General features: G+C 60.8%; 2 protein-coding genes across 3 annotated transcripts; both read left to right on the top strand.

Moving 5' to 3' along the window:
- Positions 1-3,486: 3,486 nt before the first annotated feature.
- On the top strand, positions 3,487-19,260 carry LOC134433531 (PDZ domain-containing protein GIPC1-like). Of its 2 annotated transcripts, none has more exons than XM_063182359.1 (7): positions 3,487-3,756; positions 7,379-7,564; positions 10,259-10,297; positions 10,452-10,593; positions 12,787-12,902; positions 15,583-15,664; positions 18,963-19,260. In XM_063182359.1, the coding sequence occupies exons 1-7, from the start codon at positions 3,487-3,489 to the stop codon at positions 19,112-19,114; spliced, it is 987 nt and encodes a 328-aa protein (XP_063038429.1). In that variant the 3' UTR covers positions 19,115-19,260. The 2 variants fall into 2 exon arrangements, with proteins under 2 accessions (XP_063038429.1, XP_063038430.1); XM_063182360.1 differs by lacking the exon at positions 10,259-10,297 and adding an exon at positions 9,428-9,466.
- Positions 19,261-19,410: 150 nt separating this feature from the next.
- LOC134433530 (basic salivary proline-rich protein 1-like) lies at positions 19,411-20,681 on the top strand. The gene is made up of 3 exons (XM_063182358.1): positions 19,411-19,887; positions 19,934-20,116; positions 20,172-20,681. Exons 1-3 carry the CDS (start codon positions 19,585-19,587, stop codon positions 20,586-20,588), a joined length of 903 nt encoding a protein of 300 aa, XP_063038428.1. The 5' UTR covers positions 19,411-19,584; the 3' UTR covers positions 20,589-20,681.

Below are 20,681 nucleotides of genomic sequence, written 5' to 3'. Positions count from 1 at the left end.
GTGTACAGGTGTGTAACAGGTGTGTACAGGTGTGCATAGGTGTGTGACAGGTGTGTAACGGGTGTGCATAGGTGTGTAACAGGTGTGTAACAGGTGTGTGACAGGTGTGTACGGGTGTGTAATGGGTGTGTGACAGGTGTGTAATGGGCGTGCACAGGTGTGTAATGGGCGTGTAACGGGTGTGTAACAGGTGTGCACAGGTGTGTAACGCGTGTGTAATGGGTGTGTAACAGGTGTGCACAGGTGTGTAACAGGTGTGCACAGATGTGCATAGGTGTGTGACAGGTGTGTGTAACGGGTGTGTACAGGTGTGTAACAGGTGTGTACAGGTGTGTGACAGGTGTGTAAGGGGTGTGTACAGGTGTGTGCACAGGTGTGTAATGGGTGTGTACAGGTGTGTGACAGGTGTGCACAGGGTGTGTAACGGGTGTGCACAGGGTGTGTAACAGGTGTGTACAGGTGTGTAACAGGTGTGTACAGGTGTGCACAGGGTGTGTAACGGGTGTGTAACGGGTGTGCACAGATGTGCATAGGTGTGTGACAGGTGTGTAATGGGTGTGTATAGGTGTGTGACAGGTGTGCACAGGTGTGTAACAGGTGTGCACAGGTGTGTACGGGTGTGTAATGGGTGTGTGACAGGTGTGTAATGGGCGTGCACAGGTGTGTAATGGGTGTGTAACAGGTGTGCACAGGTGTGTAACAGGTGTGCACAGATGTGCATAGGTGTGTGCAGGTGTGTAACGTGTGTGTATAGGTGTGTGACAGGTGTGCACAGGTGTGTAACATGTAACAGGTGTGTACAGGTGTGTACAGGTGTGCAATGGGTGTGCCCCAGCTGTGCCCAGGTGTGCCCAGGTGTGCAATGGGCGTGTCCCATCTGTGCCAGGTGTGTGACCCCTCCCTCAATCCCCTCACTGGCTCCGTTCCCACCCCGCCCACTTTGGGGCTTCAGCCCCGCCCCTTTGGGCTCTGCCCCGCCCCCATTGGGGTCTGAGCCCCGCCCCTTTGCGTTCCAGCCCGCCTCCTTTGGGCTCTGAGCCCCGCCCCTTTGGGCTCTGCCCCGCCCCCTTTGGGCTCTGAGCCCCGCCCTTTTGGGGTTTGCCACGCCCCGTTTGGAGTCTGAGCCCCGCCCCTTTGGGGCCTGCCCCGCCCCCTTTGGGCTCTGAGCCCCGCCCCTTTGGGCTCTGCCCCGCCCCCATTGGGGTCTGAGCCCCGCCCCTTTGGGCTCCCAGCCCCGCCCCCTTTGAGCTCGGCTCCTCCGCGCTCCTGGCCCCGCCCATTTTCACCACGCCCCTCTTAGCCCCGCCCCCTCAAGGCCCCGCCCTCACAACGCTCCGCGCTGTCTCCTGATTGGCTGCGAGCTCGGGCGCTCCCATTGCCGGCGGCGCTGGGGGGGGTAGGGGAGGGAGCAGCCACGCCCTTTCCTGCCCTCCCGCCTCCCATTGGTCCTAGCTGGGCGGGGCGGCCGCGCTGATTGGTCCGCGCAGGGCAGGGCGGCGGCGCTGATTGGCGCGGGCGGGGCTTGGCCACGCCCTCCCGGAAGTGCCGCTCCGGCAGCAGCGCCCGGCCGGTGAGGGGGGACCGGGACCGGCACCGGAACCGGAAACGGAACCGGGACCGGGACCGAGCCCGGGGGGGCCGGGACCGCGTGCGGGAGGGGGCGGGGCCGGGGCCCGGCGGGAACCGGAACCGGAACCGGGGCCGGGCCGGGGGTCCCGGGGGGGAACCGGGCCCGGGGAACGGGAGGGACCGGGGGGGAACGGGGAGGGAACCGGGGGGGGGAACCGGGGCTCGGGGATCTCCCCCCCCGTGCCTCAGTTTCCCGTCTCGCCTTTCAGCCCCCAGCGGAGCAGAGCGGGGACCCCCCCGAAATACCGGGGAGGGGGCAGCGAGAGAGCCCCGGGAGCCCAAAAGAACCCCCGGGAACACCGGGAGCCGCCCCGGGAGCCCAAAAGAACCCCCGGGAACACCGGGAGCCGGCCCGGGAACACCGGGAGCCCCAAAGAACCCCCGGGAACACCGGGAGCCGCCCCGGGCAACACCGGGAGCCCCCCCGGAAACCGCTCCGGTTACACCGGGACCCCCCGGAACCCCCCAGGACCAACGTAACCCCCCCAGAAAGCCCCGAGCGCCCCCAAAACCCCCCCAAAGATCCCCCCAGACCCCCCCAAACTCCCCCATTACCCCCGAACCACCCGAGACCCCCAAAACCTTCCCCCGGAGCCCCCTCAGACCCCCCAAACCCCCCCCGAGACCCCCCAAAACCCCCTCAGACCCCCGAGACCCCCTCAGACCTCCGAGACCCCCCAAAACCTCCCCAAATCCCTCCTAGACCCCCCAAATCCCCTCCTAGACCCGTCAGACCCCCCAAAAACCCCCCAAATCCCCTCCTAGACACCCCAAATCCCCTCAAACTCCCCCCAAATCCCCTCCTAAACCCCCGAATCCCCCAAACTCCCCCCAAACCCACTCCTAGACCCCCCAATCCCTCCTAGACCCGTCAGACCCCCCAAAAACCGCCCAAATCCCCTCCTAGACCCCCTAAATCCCCCCAAACTGCCCCCAAACCCACTCCTAGACCCCCCAAATCCCCTCCTAGACCCCTCAGACCCCCCAAACTCCCCCCAATCCCCTCCTAGACCCCCCCAAATCCCTCCTAGACCCCCCAAATCTCCCCAAAACCCCCCAAATCCCTCCTAGACGCCCCAAACTCCCCCCAAACCCACTCCTAGACCCCCCAAATCCCCTCCTAGACCCCCCAAATCCCCCCAAACTCCCCCCAAATCCCCTCCTAGACCCCCCAAATCCCCCCAAACTCCCCCCAAACCCACTCCTAGACCCCCCAAACCCACTCCTAGACCCCCCAAATCCCTCCTAGACCCCCCAATCTTCCCCCAAACCCACTTCTAGACCCCCCAAATCCCCTCCTAGACCCCCCAAACCCACTCCTAGACCCCCCAAATCCCTCCTAGACCCCCCAATCTCCCCCCAAACCCACTCCTAGACCCCCCAAATCCCCTCCTAGACCCCCCAATCCCTCCTAGACCCCCCAAACCCACTCCTAGACCCCCCAAATCCCTCCTAGACCCCCCAATCTTCCCCCAAACCCACTTCTAGACCCCCCAAATCCCCTCCTAGACCCCCCAAACCCACTCCTAGACCCCCCAAATCCCTCCTAGACCCCCCAATCTCCCCCCAAACCCACTCCTAGACCCCCCAAATCCCCTCCTAGACCCCCCAATCCCTCCTAGACCCCCCAAACCCACTCCTAGACCCCCCAAATCCCTCCTAGACCCCCCAAATCCCCTCCTAGACCCCCCCAATCCCTCCTAGACCCCCCAATCTCCCCCCAAACCCACTCCTAGACCCCCCAAATCCCTCCTAGACCCCCCAAATCCCCTCCTAGACCCCCCAAATCCCCTCCTAGACCCCCCAAACCCACTCCTAGCCCCCCCAAATCCCCTCCTAGACCCCCCGAACCCCGGCATGCCGCTGGGGCTGGGCCGCCGCAAGAAGCCGCCGCCGCTGGTGGAGAACGAGGAGGGGGCCGGGGGGCGCGGGGGGGCCCCGGGGGAGCCCGGGGGGGCCCCGGGGGGGGTCCCGGGGGCGGCGCCCCCCCCGCAGCCGCTGCGGCCCCGCCTGGTGTTCCACACGCAGCTGGCGCACGGCAGCGCCACCGGGCGCGTGGAGGGCTTCGGGAACGTGCGGGAGCTGTACGGGAAGATCGGGGAGGCCTTCGGGATCCCCCCCAGCGAGGTGAGACTGGGTATACTGGGATATACTGGGAATGCATTGGGTTATACTGGGAATGGACTGGGATATACTGGGTTATACTGGGAGGGCTTCGGGATCCCCCCCAGCGAGGTGAGACTGGTTATACTGGGATATACTGGGATGGACTGGGTTATACTGGGAATGGACTGGGATATACTGGGTTATACTGGGTTATACTGGGAGGGCTTCGGGAACGTGCGGGAGCTGTACGGGAAGATCGGGGAGGCCTTCGGGATCCCCCCGAGTGAGGTGAGACATACTGGGATATACTGGGATGTACTGGGAATGCATTGGGTTATACTGGGTTATACTGGGAGGGCTTCGGGAACGTGCGGGAGCTGTACGGCAAGATCGGGGAGGCCTTCGGGATCCCCCCCAGCGAGGTGAGACATACTGGGATATACTGGGATGGACTGGGATATACTGGGAATGGACTGGGATATACTGGGTTATACTGGGAGGGCTTCGGGAACGTGCGGGAGCTGTACGGGAAGATCGGGGAGGCCTTCGGGATCCCCCCGAGTGAGGTGAGACATACTGGGATGGACTGGGATGGACTGGGAATGGACTGGGAATGCGTTGGGTTATACTGGGTTATACTGGGAGGGCTTCGGGAACGTGCGGGAGCTGTACGGGAAGATCGGGGAGGCCTTCGGGATCCCCCCCAGCGAGGTGAGACATACTGGGATATACTGGGATGGACTGGGATATACTGGGAATGCATTGGGTTATACTGGGATATACTGGGAATGCATTGGGTTATACTGGGATATACTGGGAATGCATTGGGATGTACTGGGATATACTGGGATATACTGGGAATGCATTGGGTTATATTGGGATATACTGGGATGTACTGGGTTATACTGGGAATGCATTGGGTTATACTGGGTTACACTGGGAGGGCTTCGGGAACGTGCGGGAGCTGTACGGGAAGATCGGGGAGGCCTTCGGGATCCCCCCCAGCGAGGTGAGACTGGTTATACTGGGTTATACTGGGATATACTGGGAATGCATTGGGTTATACTGGGAGGGCTTCGGGAACGTGCGGGAGCTGTACGGGAAGATCGGGGAGGCCTTCGGGATCCCCCCGAGTGAGGTGAGACATACTGGGATATACTGGGATGGACTGGGATATACTGGGATATACTGGGTTATACTGGGAATGGACTGGGATATACTGGGTTATACTGGGAGGGCTTCGGGAACGTGCGGGAGCTGTACGGCAAGATCGGGGAGGCCTTCGGGATCCCCCCCAGCGAGGTGAGACTGGGTATACTGGGATGGACTGGGATGTACTGGGATATACTGGGTTATACTGGGAATGGACTGGGATATACTGGGTTATACTGGGTTATACTGGGAGGGCTTCGGGAACGTGCGGGAGCTGTACGGGAAGATCGGGGAGGCCTTCGGGATCCCCCCCAGCGAGGTGAGACATACTGGGATATACTGGGATATACTGGGATATACTGGGATACACTGGGATGTACTGGGAATGGACTGGGATATACTGGGTTATACTGGGTTATACTGGGAGGGCTTCGGGAACGTGCGGGAGCTGTACGGGAAGATCGGGGAGGCCTTCGGGATCCCCCCGAGTGAGGTGAGACATACTGGGATATACTGGGATATACTGGGAATGGACTGGGAATGGACTGGGATGTACTGGGAATGCATTGGGTTATACTGGGTTATACTGGGAGGGCTTCGGGAACGTGCGGGAGCTGTACGGGAAAATCGGGGAGGCCTTCGGGATCCCCCCGAGTGAGGTGAGACTGGGTATACTGGGATGGACTGGGATATACTGGGATATACTGGGTTATACTGGGAATGGACTGGGATATACTGGGTTATACTGGGAATGCATTGGGTTATACTGGGAGGGCTTCGGGAACGTGCGGGAGCTGTACGGGAAGATCGGGGAGGCCTTTGGGATCCCCCCCAGCGAGGTGAGACTGGGTATACTGGAATGGACTGGGATGTACTGGGATGTACTGCGTTACATTGGGAATGCATTGGGATATACTGGGTTATACTGGGATATACTGGGAATGGACTGGGTTATAGTGGGATGTACTTGGTTATACTGGGATATACTGGGTTATACTGGGATGTACTGGGTTATACTGGGTTATACTGGGAACGAACTGGGATATACTGGGTTATACTGGGAGGGGTTCGGGAACATGCGGGAGCTGTACGGGAAAATCGGGGAGGCCTTCGGGATCCCCCCCAGCGAGGTGAGACATACTGGGATATACTGGGATATACTGGGATGTACTGGGATATTCTGGGAGGGGTTTGGGACAGGCTGGGTTGTACTGGGTTATACTGGGATGGCTTGAAATTGGGCTGGGTTATACTGGGATGCACTGGGAGGGACTGGGACATACTGGGAATGGATTGGGATATACTGGGACATACTGGGAATGGATTGGGATATACTGGGACATACTGGGATGGACTGGGAGGGACTGGGACATACTGGGAATGGATTGGGACATACTGGGACATACTGGGAGGGACTGGGACATACTGGGATGCCACACTGGACACACCGGCGTCCCCAGGTGTTGTCCCCTGTCCCCCCAGGTGCTGTTGTGCACGCTGAACACGCCCATGTCCCCATGTCCCCTGTCCCCAGTGTCCCCAGGTGATGTCCCCATGTTCTGTCCTGTGTCCCCAGTGTCCCCACCTGTCCCAGGTGCTGTCCTGCCCCCTGAACACCCCTCAGGTGCACATTGAGAAGCTCCTGGGGGGGCAGATTGGACTGAGGGATTTGTCCCCACCTGTCCCCAGTGTCCCCAGTGTCCCCAGGTGCTGTCCTGGGTGCTGTCCCGGGCGCTGTTCTGTGTCCCCACCTGTCCCCACCTGTCCCCAGGTGCTGTTCTGCCCCCTGAACACCCCTCAGGTGGACATGGAGAAGCTCCTGGGGGGGCAGATCGGGCTGGGGGATTTGTCCCCAATGTCCCCAGTGTCCCCAGGTGCTGCCCCAGGTGCTGTCCTGTCCCCCAGGTGCTGTCCCCACCTGTCCCCAATGTCCCCACCTGTCCCCAGGTGCTGTTCTGCCCCCTGAACACCCCTCAGGTGCACATTGAGAAGCTCCTGGGCGGGCAGATCGGGCTGGGGCATTTGTCCCCAGTGTCCCCAGTGTCCCCAGTGTCCCCAGGTGATGTCCCGGGTGCTGTTCTGTGTCCCCAGTGTCCCCACCTGTCCCCACCTGTCCCCAGGTGCTGTTCTGCCCCCTGAACACGCCCCAGGTGGACATGGAGAAGCTCCTGGGCGGGCAGATCGGGCTGGGGCATTTGTCCCCAGTGTCCCCAGTGTCCCCAGTGTCCCCAGTGTCCCCAAGTGCTGTCCCGGGCGCTGTTCTGTGTCCCCAATGTCCCCAGTGTCCCACCTGTCCCCACCTGTCCCCAGGTGCTGTTCTGCCCCCTGAACACCCCTCAGGTGCACATGGAGAAGCTCCTGGGGGGGCAGATCGGGCTGGGGGATTTGTCCCCAGTGTCCCCAGTGTCCCCAGTGTCCCCAGTGTCCCCAAGTGCTGTCCCGGGCGCTGTTCTGTGTCCCCAGTGTCCCCAATGTCCCCACCTGTCCCCAGGTGCTGTTCTGCACGCTGAACACGCCCCAGGTGGACATGGAGAAGCTCCTGGGCGGGCAGATCGGCCTCGAGGATTTCATCTTCGCACACACGCGCGGGCGCCAGAAGGACGTGGAGGTGTTGAAATCCGAGGAGGCGCTGGGGCTCACCATCACTGACAACGGGGCTGGATACGCCTTCATCAAGGTGAGACACACCTGGGGACACACCTGGGGACACACCTGGGATAGGTGAGACACACCTGGGGACACACCTGGGCAGGTGGGACACATGGGGACACACCTGGGACAGTGCAGGTGCTGAAATCCGAGGAGGCGCTGGGGCTCACCATCACTGACAACGGAGCAGGATACGCCTTCATCAAGGTGAGACACACCTGGGGACACACCTGGGACAGCTGGGGACACATGGGGACACACCTGGGACAGGTGAGACACACCTGGGGACACACCTGGGACAGCTGGGGACACACCTGGGACAGGTGATACACACCTGGGGACACACCTGAACAGGTGGGACACACGGGGACAGTGCAGGTGCTGAAATCCGAGGAGGCGCTGGGGCTCACCATCACTGATAATGGAGCGGGATGCGCCTTCATCAAGGTGAGACACACCTGGGACAGGTGAGACACACCTGGGGACACACCTGGGACAGGTGAGACACACCTGGGGACACACCTGGCACAGCTGGGGACACATGGGGACACACAGGGACAGAGCTGGGGCTCACCATCACCGATAACGGGGCTGGATACGCCTTCATCAAGGTGAGACACACCTGGACAGGTGAGATACACCTGGGGACACACCTGGGCAGGTGAGATACACCTGGGGACACACCTGGGGACACACCTGGGGACACACCTGGGGCAGCTGGGGACACATGGGGACACACAGGGACAGAGCTGGGGCTCACCATCACCGACAACGGGAGCAGGATACGCCTTCATCAAGGTGAGACACACCTGGGACAGGTGACACACACCTGGGGACACACCTGGGCAGGTGGGACACATGGGGACAGTGCAGGTGCTGAAATCCGAGGAGGCGCTGGGGCTCACCATCACTGACAACGGGGCTGGATACGCCTTCATCAAGGTGAGACACACCTGGGACAGGTGGGATACACATGGGGACACACCTGGGGACACACCTGGGACAGGTGAGACACACCTGGGGACACACCTGGGACAGGTGAGACACACATGGGTGGGGGCAATGGCGCTATCACCGACAACAGCACTGGATACACCTTCATCAAGGTGAGACACACCTGGGGACACACCTAGGGACAGGTGAGACACAGCTGGGGACACACCTGGGACAGGTGAGACACACCTGGGCAGGTGAGACACACCTGGGGACAGCTGGGGACACACATGGGTGTGTGTGCTGGGGCTCACCATCACAAACAGCAGAATGGGCTACGCCTTCGTCAAGGTGAGACACACCTGGGACAGGTGAGACACACCTGGGGACGACACACCTGGGGACAGGTGAGACACACCTGGGGACACCCCTGGGTAGGTGAGACACACCTGGGACAGTTGAGACACGCCTGGGACAGGTGAGACACACCTGGGGACACCCCTGGCTAGGTGAGACACACCTGGGACAGTTGAGACACGCCTGGGACAGGTGACACACACCTGGGACAGGTGACACACGCCTGGGGACAGCAGGGTGGGGGCAGTGGGACGGTGCTGGGGCTCACCGTCACCAACAACCGGCGACCCCAGATGGCCTCAGGTGGGACCCAGGTGTCCCCAGGTGTGTCCCAGATGTCCCCAGGTGTGTCTGTGTCCCCAGGTGTCCCCAGGTGTGACCCAGGTGTCCTCAGTGTGACCCAGATGTCCCCAGGTGTCCTCAGGTGTGACCCAGGTGTCCCCAGGTGTGTCCCAGGTGTGTCTGTGTCCCCAGCGTAACCATGAGGGGTCAGTGATGGCACACACGCCCCAGGTGTGACCCAGGTTACCCAGACCCCACGTTACCCAGGTGTAACTCAGGTGTAACTCAGGTGTAACCCAGGTGCATCTTTCCCCCGCAGAGGATCCGCGAGGGCTCGGTGATGGCGCGCACGCCCCAGGTGTGACCCGGGTTAGCTGGGTTACACAGGTCACACAGGTTGTACAGGCGTGCCCAGGTGTGACCCAGGTTACCCGGGTTAGCTAGGTCACACAGGTTACCCAGGTGTGTCACAGGTGTGTCCCAGGTATCTCAGGTGTGACCCAGGTGTGTCTCTCCCCCCACATAGAGGATCCGCGAGGGCTCAGTGATGGCGCGCACGCCCCAGGTGTGACCGGGTTAGCTGGGTTACACAGGTCACACAGGTTGTACAGGTGTTACACAGGTGTTACACAGGTGTGTCTCTCCCCCCAGCGGATCCGCAAGGGCTCGGTGATGGCGCGCACGCCCCAGGTGTGACCCGGGTTAGCTGGGTGACACGGGTCGCACAGGTGTTACACAGGGGTTACACAGGTGTTACGCAGGTGTGTCCCAGGTATCTCAGGTGTAACTCAGGTGTGACCCGGGTGTGTTTCCCCCCACGCAGAGGATCCGCAAGGGCTCGGTGATGGCGCGCACAGCCCCAGGTTACCCGGGTTAGCTGGGTTACACAGGTCACACAGGTTATACAGGTGTCACACAGGTTGTACAGGTGTGTCCCAGGTGTGCCCAGGTGTGACCCAGGTGTGTTTCCCCCACGCAGAGGATCCGCGAGGGCTCGGTGATGGCGCGCACGCCCCAGGTGTGACCCGGGTTAGCTGGGTGACACGGGTCGCACAGGTGTTACACAGGGGTTACACAGGTGTGTCACAGGTGTGTCCCAGGTATCTCAGGTGTAACTCAGGTGTGACCCAGGTGTGTCTCTCCCCCCCAGCGGATCCGCGAGGGCTCGGTGATGGCGCGCACGCCCCAGGTTACCCGGGTTAGCTGGGTTACACAGGTCACACAGGTTATACAGGTGTCACACAGGTTGTACAGGTGTGCCCAGGTGTGCCCAGGTGTGACCCAGGTGTGTTTCCCCCCACGCAGAGGATCCGCGAGGCTCGGTGATGGCGCGCACGCCCCAGGTGGGCGTCGGGGACGTGCTGGAGGCGCTGGACGGGCGCAGCCTGGTGGGCACGCGGCACTTCGAGGTGGCGCGGCTGCTGCAGGAGCTGCCCCGGGGACACCAGTTCAGGCTGAGGCTGACGGAGCCACGGAGAGCCTGGGGTGGGTACCGGGAGGGACTGGGATGGACTGGGATTGAACTGGGATGGACTGGGATTGAACTGGGATGGACTGGGATGGGCTGGGATTGACTGGATTGAACTGGGATTGACTGGATGGGCTGGAATGACTGGGAATGAATGGGACTGAACTGGGATTGAACTGGGATCGATGGAGCTGGAGCTGCCCTGGGGACACCAGTTCAGGCTGAGGCTGACGAGACGGAGCCACGGAGAGCCTGGGGTGGGTACTGGGAGGGACTGGGATGGACTGGGAGGGGCTGGGAATGACTGGGATTGAACTGGGATGGACTGGGAGGGGCTGGGATGGACTGGGAATGAATGGGACTGAACTGGGATTGAACTGGGATCGATGGAGCTGGAGCTGCCCTGCAGGCACCAGTTCAGGCTGAGGCTGACGGAGCCACGGAGAGCCTGGGGTGGGTACTGGGATGGACTGGGAATGAACTGGGAATGAATGGGATTGAACTGGGATGGACTGGGAATGAATGGGATTGAACTGGGATGGACTGGGAGGGGCTGGGAATGACTGGGATGGGCTGGGAATCAATGGGATTGAACTGGGAGGGACTGGGATTGAACTGGGATCGATGGAGCTGGAGCTGCCCTGCAGGCACCAGTTCAGGCTGAGGCTGACGGAGCCACAGAGAGCATGGGGTGGGTACTGGGATGGACTGGGAATGAACTGGGAATGAATGGGATTGAACTGGGATGGACTGGGATTGACTGGGAATGAATGGGATCGATGGAGCAGGAGCTGCCCCGGGGGCACCAGTTCAGGCTGAGGCTGACCGAGCCCGGGAGCGCGTGGGGTGGGTACTGGGATGGGCTGGGATTGAACTGGGAGGGACTGGGATGGGCTGGGATTGAACTGGGAGGGACTGGGATGGGCTGGGATTGAACTGGGATTGAGTGGGAGGGACTGGGATTGATGGAGCAGGAGCTGACCGAGCCCGGGAGGGTCTCTGGTGTCCCCCTTGTCCCCTCTGTCCCCCGCTGGCCCCTCTGTGACCTCCCCATCCCCTCTGCCCCTGTGTCCCCTCTGTCCCCTGTGTGTCCCCTGTGTGACCCCTTTGTGTCCCCTCTGTCCCCATCTGTCCCCTCTGTCCCCTCTGTGTCCCCTCTGTGTCCCCTCTGCCCCTGTGTCCCCTGTGTGACCCCTTTGTGTCCCCTCTGTCCCCTCTCTGATCTCTCTGTCCCCTGTGTCCCCTCCCTGTCCCTCTGTGTCCCATCTGTCCCCATCTGTCCCCCTGTGTCCCCTCTCTGATCTCTCTGTCCCCTGTGTCCCCTCTGTGTCCCCTCTGTGTCCCCTCTGTCCCCTCCCTGTCCCTCTGTGTCCCCTCCCTGTGCCCCCCATCCCCTCTGTCCCCTGTCCCCCCTGTGTCCCCTGGGTGTCCCGTTTGTCCCCTGTGTGTCCCCTCTGACCCCCTGTGTCCTGTGTCCCCTCTGTGTCCTCATCTGTCCCCTGTGGGACCCTGTGTGTCCCCTCTGTCCCCTCCCTGTCCCCTGTGTGACCCCTGTGTGACCCCTGTGTGACCCCTGTGTGACCCCTGTGTGTCCCCTCTGTGACCCCTGTGTGACCCCTGTATGACCCCTGTGTGACCCCTCTGTGACCCCTCTGTGACCCCTGTGTGACCCCTCTGTGACCCCTGTGTGACCCCTGTGTGTCCCCTGTGTGACCCCTCTGTGACCCCTCTGTGACCCCTGTGTGACCCCTGTGTGACCCCTCTGTGACCCCTCTGTGACCCCTGTGTGACCTCTCTGTGACCCCTGTGTGTCCCCTGTGTGACCCCTGTATGACCCCTCTGTGACCCCTGTGTGACCCCTCTGTGACCCCTCTGTGACCCCTGTGTGACCCCTCTGTGACCCCTCTGTGACCCCTGTGTGACCCCTGTGTGTCCCCTGTGTGACCCCTGTCTGACCCCTCTGTGACCCCTGTGTGACCCCTGTGTGTCCCCTCTGTGACCCCTCTGTGACCCCTGTGTGACCCCTCTGTGACCCCTGTGTGTCCCCTGTGACCCCTCTGTGACCCCTCTGTGACCCCTGTGTGACCCCTGTGTGTCCCCTGTGTGACCCCTGTCTGACCCCTCTGTGACCCCTGTGTGACCCCTGTGTGACCCCTGTGTCCCCTCTGTGACCCCTGTGTGACCCCTGTGTGACCCCTGTGTGTCCCCAGACGGGATCGGGCCCCGTTCCGGGGGGGTCTCGGCTCGGGGGGGGCCCCCCCAGGTGCTCTCGGGCCGGGGGACGCTGAGGCTGCGCTCGAGGGGCCCGGCCACGCTGCAGGAGCAGGTACGGACCCAAAACCGCCCAAAATCACCCCAAAATCACCCTAAAAATACCCTAAAAACACCCCCAGAACAGGCCACGCTGCAGGAGCAGGTACGGACCCAAACCGCCCAAAATCACCCCAAAATCAGCCCAAAAACACCCCAAAAACACCCTAAAAATACCCTAAAAACACCCCCAGAACAGGCCACGCTGCAGGAGCAGGTACGGACCCAAAATCACCCCAAAAACACCCCAAAATCACCCCAAAAACACCCCAAAAACACCCTAAAAACACCCCCAGAACAGGCCATGCTGCAGGAGCAGGTACGGACCCAAAATCACCCCAAAATCACCCCAGAAACACCCCAAAAATACCCCAAAAACACCCCAAAACAGGCCACGCTGCAGGAGCAGGTACGGACCCAAAATCACCACAAAAACACCCCAAAATCACCCCAAAAACACCCCAAAAACACCCTAAAAACACCCCCAGAACAGGCCACGCTGCAGGAGCAGGTACGGACCCAAAATCACCCCAAAAACACCCCAAAATCACCCCAAAATCACCCCAAAAACACCCTAAAAATACCCCAAAAACACCCCCAGAACAGGCCACGCTGCAGGAGCAGGTACGGACCCAAAACCGCCCAAAATCACCCCAAAATCACCCCAAAATCACCCCAAAAACACCCTAAAAACACCCCCAGAACAGGCCACGCTGCAGGAGCAGGTACGGACCCAAAATCACCCCAAAAACACCCCAAAATCACCCCAAAATCACCCCAAAAACACCCCCAGAACAGGCCACGCTGCAGGAGCAGGTACGGACCCAAAAACGCCCAAAAACACCCCAAAATCACCCCAAAAACACCCCAAAAAACACCCCAAAAACACCCCCAGAACAGGCCACGCTGCAGGAACAGCTACGGACCCAAAACAGCACAAAATCACCCCAAAAACACCCCAAAAACACCCCAAAAACACCCCAGAAGCATCCCCTAGAGACCTCAGAACAGGCCACGCTGCAGGAGCAGGTACGGACCCAAAACCACCCAAAAACACCCCAAAATCACCCCAAAAACACCCCAAAATCAGCCCCAAAACCCCCCCAGAACAGGCCACGCTGCAGGAACAGCTACGGACCCAAAACAGCACAAAATCACCCCAAAAACACCCCAAAATCACCCCAAAATCACCCCAAAACTGCCCAAAATCACCCCAAAAACACCCCAAAATCACCCCAAAAACAGCCCCAGAACAGGCCACGCTGCAGGAACAGGTACAGACCCAAAATGGCACAAAATCACGCCAAAAACACCCCAAAAACATCCCAAAAACCGCCCAAAATCACCCCAAAAACACCCCAAAAACACCCCAAAAACACCCCAAAATCACCCCAAAAACACCCCAAAAACACCCCAAAACCAGCCCCTAGAGACCCCAGAACCAGCCTGCGACCCCCCAGAATATCCACTGGGGACCCCAAAATATCCCACGCAATCCCAAAATGTCCTGGGGACCCCAAAATCCCCCTGGGACCCCCCCCAAAAATCCCCTTGGGGACCCCCAAAAATCCCCTTGGGGACCCCCAAAAAATCACCCCAGAGCCCCTCAAAATCCTCTTGGGACCCTCGGGACCCCCAAAATCCCTTTGGGACCCCCAAAATCCACGTGGGACCCCCCCAAAATCCCCGTGGGGACCCCCAGAATCTCTTTGGGATCCCCAAAATCCCCTTGAGAACCCCCCCCCAAAATCCCTTTGGGACCCCCAAAAATCACCCCAGGGCCCCCCAAAATCCCTTTGGGACCCCCGGAATCTCTTTGGGACCCCCAAAACCCCCGCGGGACCCCCCAAAATCCCTTTGGGACCCCCGGAATCTCTTTGGGACCCCCAAAATCCCCTTGGGACCCCCCCAAAATCCCTTTGGGACCCCCAGAATCTCTTTGGGATCCCCAAAATCCCCTTGGGGACCCCCCAAAATCCCTTTGGGACCCCCAAAAATCACCCCAGGCCCCCCCAAAATCCCTTGGGGACCCCCAGAATCTCTTTGGGATCCCCAAAATCCCCTTGGGGACCCCCAGAATCTCTTTGGGACCCCCAAAACCCCTGCGGGACCCCCCAAAATCCCTTTGGGACCCCCAAAATCCACGCGGGACCCCCCCAGAATCTCTTTGGGATCCCCAAAATCCCCATGGGACCCCCCCAAAATCCCTTTGGGACCCCCAGAATCTCTTTGGGATCCCCAAAATCCCCTTGAGAACCCCCCCACAAAATCCCTTTGGGACCCCCAAAAATCACCCCAGGGCCCCCCAAAATCCCTTTGGGACCCCCAGAATCTCTTTGGGACCCCCAAAACCCCCGCGGGACCCCACAAAATCCCTTTGGGATCCCCAAAATCCCCTTGGGGACCCCCCAAAATCCCCCAAAATCCCTTTGGGACCCCCAAAAATCACCCCAGGCCCCCCCAAAATCCCTTTGGGACCCCCCAGAATCTCTTTGGGACCCCCAAAATCCACGTGGGACCCCCCCAAAATCCCTTTGGGGACCCCCCCAAAATCCCTTTGGGACCCCCAAAAATCCCTTTGGGACCCCCCAAAATCCCTTTGGGACCCCCCAAAATCCCTTTGGGACCCCCAGAATCTCTTTGGGACCCCCCAAAATCCCTTTGGGGACCCCCCAAAATCCCCCTAATCCCCGCAGCCGTCGGCGTTCGAGGAGCGCGCGGTGGCCAAGGTGGACGATCTGCTGGAGAGCTACATGGGCATCCGGGACAGCGAGCTGGGTGAGCACCCCGAAATCTGGGCACCCCAAAATCCACAGGGACCCCAAAATCCTGGGGGAACCCCAAAATCCCAGGGATTACCCCAAAAAAACCCCCCAGGATCACCCCGAACCCCCCGGGCTCTGCTGCAGAGCTCCCTGGGCATCTGGGACAGTGAGCTGGGGGAGCACCCCAAAATCCTCGGGGACCCCAAAATCCGGAAATCCTCGGGGACCCCAAAATCCGGGACCCCAAAATCCTGGGGGAACCCCAAATTCCCAGGGGAACCCCAAAATCCCAGGGATTACCCCAAAAAAATTCACTTGGGATCACCCCAAAACCCTCCGGGCTCTGCTGCAGAGCTCCCTGGGCATCTGGGACAGCGAGCTGGGGGAGCACCCCAAAATCTGGGGACCCCAAAATCCACAGGGACCCCAAAATCCTGAGGAAACCCCAAAATCCTGGGGAACCCCAAAATCCCAGGGATTACCCCACAAAAACTCCCTGGGATCACCCCAAACCCTCCGGGCTCTGCTGCAGAGCTCCATGGGGATCCGGGACAGCGAGCTGGGGGAGCACCCCAAAATCCACGGGGCCCCCAAAATCCACAGGGACCCCAAAATCCTGAGGAAACCCCAAAATCCAGGGGAACCCCAAAATCCCAGGGATTACCCCACAAAAACTCCCTGGGATCACCCCAAACCCTCTGGGTTCTGCTGCAGAGCTCCATGGGGATCCGGGACAGCGAGCTGGGGGAGCACCCCGAAATCCACAGGACCCCAAAATCCACAGGGGACCTCCTCGACCCCAAAATCCTGGGACCCCATGGGGAACCCCCAAAGAACTCCAGGGATCACCCCAAAAAACCTCCCAGGATCGCCCCAAAACTGCCCCAATCACCCCAAACCGCCCGGGTTGAGTTGGGGGAGCACCCCAAAATCTGGGGGAACCCCAAAATCTGAGACCCCAAAATCCCGGGGGACCCCCCCAAAACCCCCTGGGAGCCCTGGAGTGTCCCCCAATGTCTCAATCTCTGTCCCAATGTCCCCGATGTCCCCAATGTCCCCAATGTGTCCCCAATGTCCCCAGGGTGTCCCCAGTGTCCCCAGTGTGTCCCTGATGTCCCCAATGTCCCCAATGTCCCCAGTGTCCCCAATATACCTGACAATGTCCCCAATGTCCCCAATGTCCCCAATGTGTCCCCAATGTCCCCAATGTCCCCAATGTCCCCAGTGTGTCCCTGATGTCCCCACAGCCACCACCATGGTGGAGCTGGGCCGTGACACCGTGACCCCAACGTGCTGGCCAATGTCCCCAATGCCCCCAAGGTCCCTGACACTGTGTGTGTCCCCAATGTCCCCAATGTCCCCAATGTGTCCCCAGTGTCCCCAATGTGTCCCCAATGTCCCCAATGTCCCTGACAGTGTGTGTGTCCCCAATGTGTCCCCAATGTCCCCAATGCCCCCAGTGTCCCCAATGTGTCCCCCATGTCCCCAATGTCCCTGACAGTGTGTGTGTCCCCAATGTGTCCCCAATGCCCCCAGTGCCCCCAACATGTCCCCAATGTGTCCCCGATGGTGGCCATGGTGGAGCTGGGCCGCGACGCCCGTGACCCCAATGTCCCCAATGCTCCCAATGTCCCCAATGTCCCCAATGTCCCCAATGTCCCCAATGTCCCCCAATGTTCCCCAATGTGTCCCCAGTGTCCCCGATGCCCCCGATGTCCCCAATGTCCCCAATGTCCCCAGTGCCCCCAGTGCCCCCAATGCGTCCCCAGTGTGTCCCCGATGTCACCGCAGCCGCCACCATGGTGGAGCTGGGCCGCGACGCCCGTGACCCCAATGTCACTTACATTGTCCCCAATGTCCCCAGTGTCCCCAATGTGTCCCCAATGATTTCCCAATGTCCCCACTGTCCCCCAATGTCCCCAATGCCCCCAATGTCCCCAATGTCCCTGACACTGTGTGTGTCCCCAATGTCCCCAGTGTGTCCCCGCAGCCGCCACCATGGTGGAGCTGAGCCACGACGCCCGTGACCCCAATGTCCCCAATGTCCCCAATGTGTCCCCAGTGTCCCCGATGTCCCCAATGTCCCCGCTGTCCCCGCAGCTGCCACCATGGTGGAGCTGGGCCGCGACGCCCGTGACCCCAATGTGTCCCCAGTGTCCCCAATGCCCCCAGTGTGTCCCAATGTCCCCAATGTGTCCCCGATGTCCCCACAGCCACCACCATGGTGGAGCTGGGCCGTGACACCGTGACCCCAACGTGCTGGCCAATGTCCCCAATGTCCCCAAGGTCCCTGACACTGTGTGTGTCCCCAATGTCCCCAATGCCCCCAGTGTCCCCAATGTCCCCAATGCCCCCAATGTCCCTGACAGTGTGTGTGTCCCCAATGTGTCCCCCGATGTCCCCAATGCCCCCAGTGCCCCCAACATGTCCCCAATGTGTCCCCGATGGTGGCCATGGTGGAGCTGAGCCATGATGCCCGTGACCCCAATGTCCCCAATGCTCCCAATGTCCCCAATGTCCCAAATGAGTCCCCAATGTCCCCAATGTCCCCGATGTGTCCCCAATGTGTTCTCCGCTGTCCCCGCAGCCGCCACCATGGTGGAGCTGGGCCACGACGCCCGTGACCCCAATGTCCCCAATGTGTCCCCAATGTCCCCAATGTCCCCGCTGTCCCCAATGTCCCCAATGTGTCCCCAATGTCCCCAATGTCCCCAATGTCCCCAATGTCCCCAATGTCCCTGACAGTGTGTGTGTCCCCAATGTCCCCCGCTGTCCCCAGCAGCCGCCCACCATGGTGGAGCTGGGGCGCAATGCCCGTGACCCCAATGTCCCCGATGTCCCCAGTGTCCCCAATGTCCCAGATGCCCCCAGTGTCCCCAACATGTCCCCAATGTCCCCGCTGTCCCCCACAGCCGCCACCATGGTGGAGCTGGCCCGCGGACGCCCGTGACCCCAATGTCCCCAATGTCCCCAATGTCCCCAATGTGTCCCCAATGTGTCCCCAATGTGTCCCCAATGTCCCCAATGTCCCCAATGTCCCAATGTGTCCCCAATGTCCCCATGTCCCCAATGTCCCAATGTCTCCAATGTGTCCCCAATGTCCCCGCTGTCCCCGCAGCTGCCACCATGGTGGAGCTGGGCCGCGACTCCCGTGACCCCAATGTCCCCGAAGTCCCCAGTGTCCCCAACATGTCCCCAATGTCCCCAATATCCCCAATGTCCCCAATGTCCCCAATGTCCCTGATGTCCCCAACATGTCCCCAATGTCCCCAATGTCCCCAATGTCCCCAATGTCCCCGCTGTCCCCGCAGCCGCCACCATGGTGGAGCTGGGCCGCGACGCCCGTGACCCCGACGCGCTGGCCGAGGCTCTGGACGCTCAGCTCGGCGACTTCGCCTTCCCCGACGAGTTCGTGTTCGACGTCTGGGGCGCCATCGGCGACGCCAAGGCCGGGCGGTGCTGAGAGCCCCGAAAATGGGGGCCCCCCAAAACTGGGACCCCAAAAACCGCCTGGGTGGGACCCTCCCCAAAACGGCCTGGGTGGGACCCCAAAACCTGGGACCCCCAAAACCCCAAGACACCCCCAAATGGGGACCCCAAAACCCCGGGACCCCGAAACCACTGGACCCCAACACGCGGACCCCAAAATCCTGGAACCCCCAAAACCCAGGACCCCAAAACCCCAAGGCACCCCCAAATGGGGACCCCAAAAACCCGGACCCCCGAAACCACTGGGGCCCCAACACGCGGGACCCAAAATCCTGGAACCCCAAAACCCGGGACCCCAAAAACCACTGGGACCCCAAAACCTGGGACCACACAAAAGCACTGGGACCCCAGAAACCTGGGATCCCCAAAAATCACTGGGACCCCCAAAACCCCGGGACACACCCCAAAACCACTGGGACCCCCAAAATCCCAGGACACTCCCTGATGGGGACCCCAAAACCACAAAACCCCAAAAACCTCAGGATCCCAAAAACCACTGGATCCCCAAAAACCACTGGACCCCAAAACTGCTGGGACCCCAAAATCCCCGGACACCCCAAAACCACTGTGACCCCAAAAACCCCGGGACCCCCAAACCCCAGGACCCCCAAAACCCTGGGACACCTCCTGATGGGGACCCACCAAAAACACAGGGACCCCAAAAACCGCGAGACACTACAAAACTCCCTGGGACACCCCAAAAACCCAGGACACCCCATGATGGGGACCCCAAAACCACTGGGACCCAAAACCCAGGACCCCAAAACCCTGGGACACCCCCAAATGGGGACCCCAAAACCACTGGGACCCCAAAACCCTGGGACACCCCCAAATATCTCAGAACGCTGGGACCCCAAAACCACTGGGACCCCAAAACCACTGGGACCCCAAAACCCAGGACCCCAAAACCCTGGGGCACCCCCAAATGGGGATCTCAAAAGCCTGGGACCCCCAAAAACCACTGGGACCCCAAAACCCCCAGGACACTGCAAAAGTCCCTGGGACCCCAAAAACCACTGGGACCCCAAAACTCTGGGAGACCTCCTGATGGGGACCCCAAAACCCCGGGACACCCCAAAACCCCCAGGACACTACAGAACTCCCTGGGACCCCCAAAACTCCCTGGGGTCCCCCCAAATCCAGACCCTCAAAACTACTGGGACCCCAAAAACCGCGAGACACAACAAAACTCCCTGGGACACCCCAAAAACCCAGGACACCCCATGATGGGGACCCCAAAACCACTGGGACCCCCAAAACCCTGGAACACCCCCAAATGGGGATCTCAAAAGCCACTGGGACCCCCAAAAACCACTGGGATTGGGAACCCCAAAACCCCGGGACACCCCCAAAACTTCCTGGGGTCCCCCCAAATCAAGACCCCCAAAAACTCCCCGGGACACCCCAAAAACCGCTGGGACACCCCAAAAATCCCGGGACCCTCCTGAATGGGAACCCCAAAATCCCCCAGGATGGGGGACCCCAAAACTCTGGGACACCCCAAAAACCACTGGGACCCCTCTCGATGGGGGACCCCAAAA

Source organism: Melospiza melodia, unplaced genomic scaffold, assembly GCF_035770615.1.
Source record: "Melospiza melodia melodia isolate bMelMel2 unplaced genomic scaffold, bMelMel2.pri scaffold_194, whole genome shotgun sequence".
Taxonomy (NCBI): domain Eukaryota; kingdom Metazoa; phylum Chordata; class Aves; order Passeriformes; family Passerellidae; genus Melospiza; species Melospiza melodia.
This window is presented reverse-complemented; position numbering and strand designations above follow the sequence as displayed.

Bases quoted from the DNA above. Each gene is read 5' to 3' on its own strand.
- LOC134433531 (XM_063182359.1), top strand. From the start codon at position 3,487: ATGCCGCTGGGGCTGGGCCGCCGCAAGAAGCCGCCGCCGCTGGTGGAG. The intron at 3,757-7,378 runs GTGAGACTGGGT...ACCTGTCCCCAG, and splicing joins TCGGGATCCCCCCCAGCGAG to GTGCTGTTCTGCACGCTGAA. The intron at 7,565-10,258 runs GTGAGACACACC...TCTCCCCCCCAG, and splicing joins CTGGATACGCCTTCATCAAG to CGGATCCGCGAGGGCTCGGT.
- LOC134433530 (XM_063182358.1), top strand. From the start codon at position 19,585: ATGGGGACCCCAAAACCACAAAACCCCAAAAACCTCAGGATCCCAAAA. The intron at 19,888-19,933 runs AAAACCCAGGAC...AAATGGGGACCC, and splicing joins CCCCAAAACCACTGGGACCC to CAAAACCACTGGGACCCCAA. The intron at 20,117-20,171 runs CCCCAGGACACT...GGACCCCAAAAC, and splicing joins AACCACTGGGACCCCAAAAC to TCTGGGAGACCTCCTGATGG.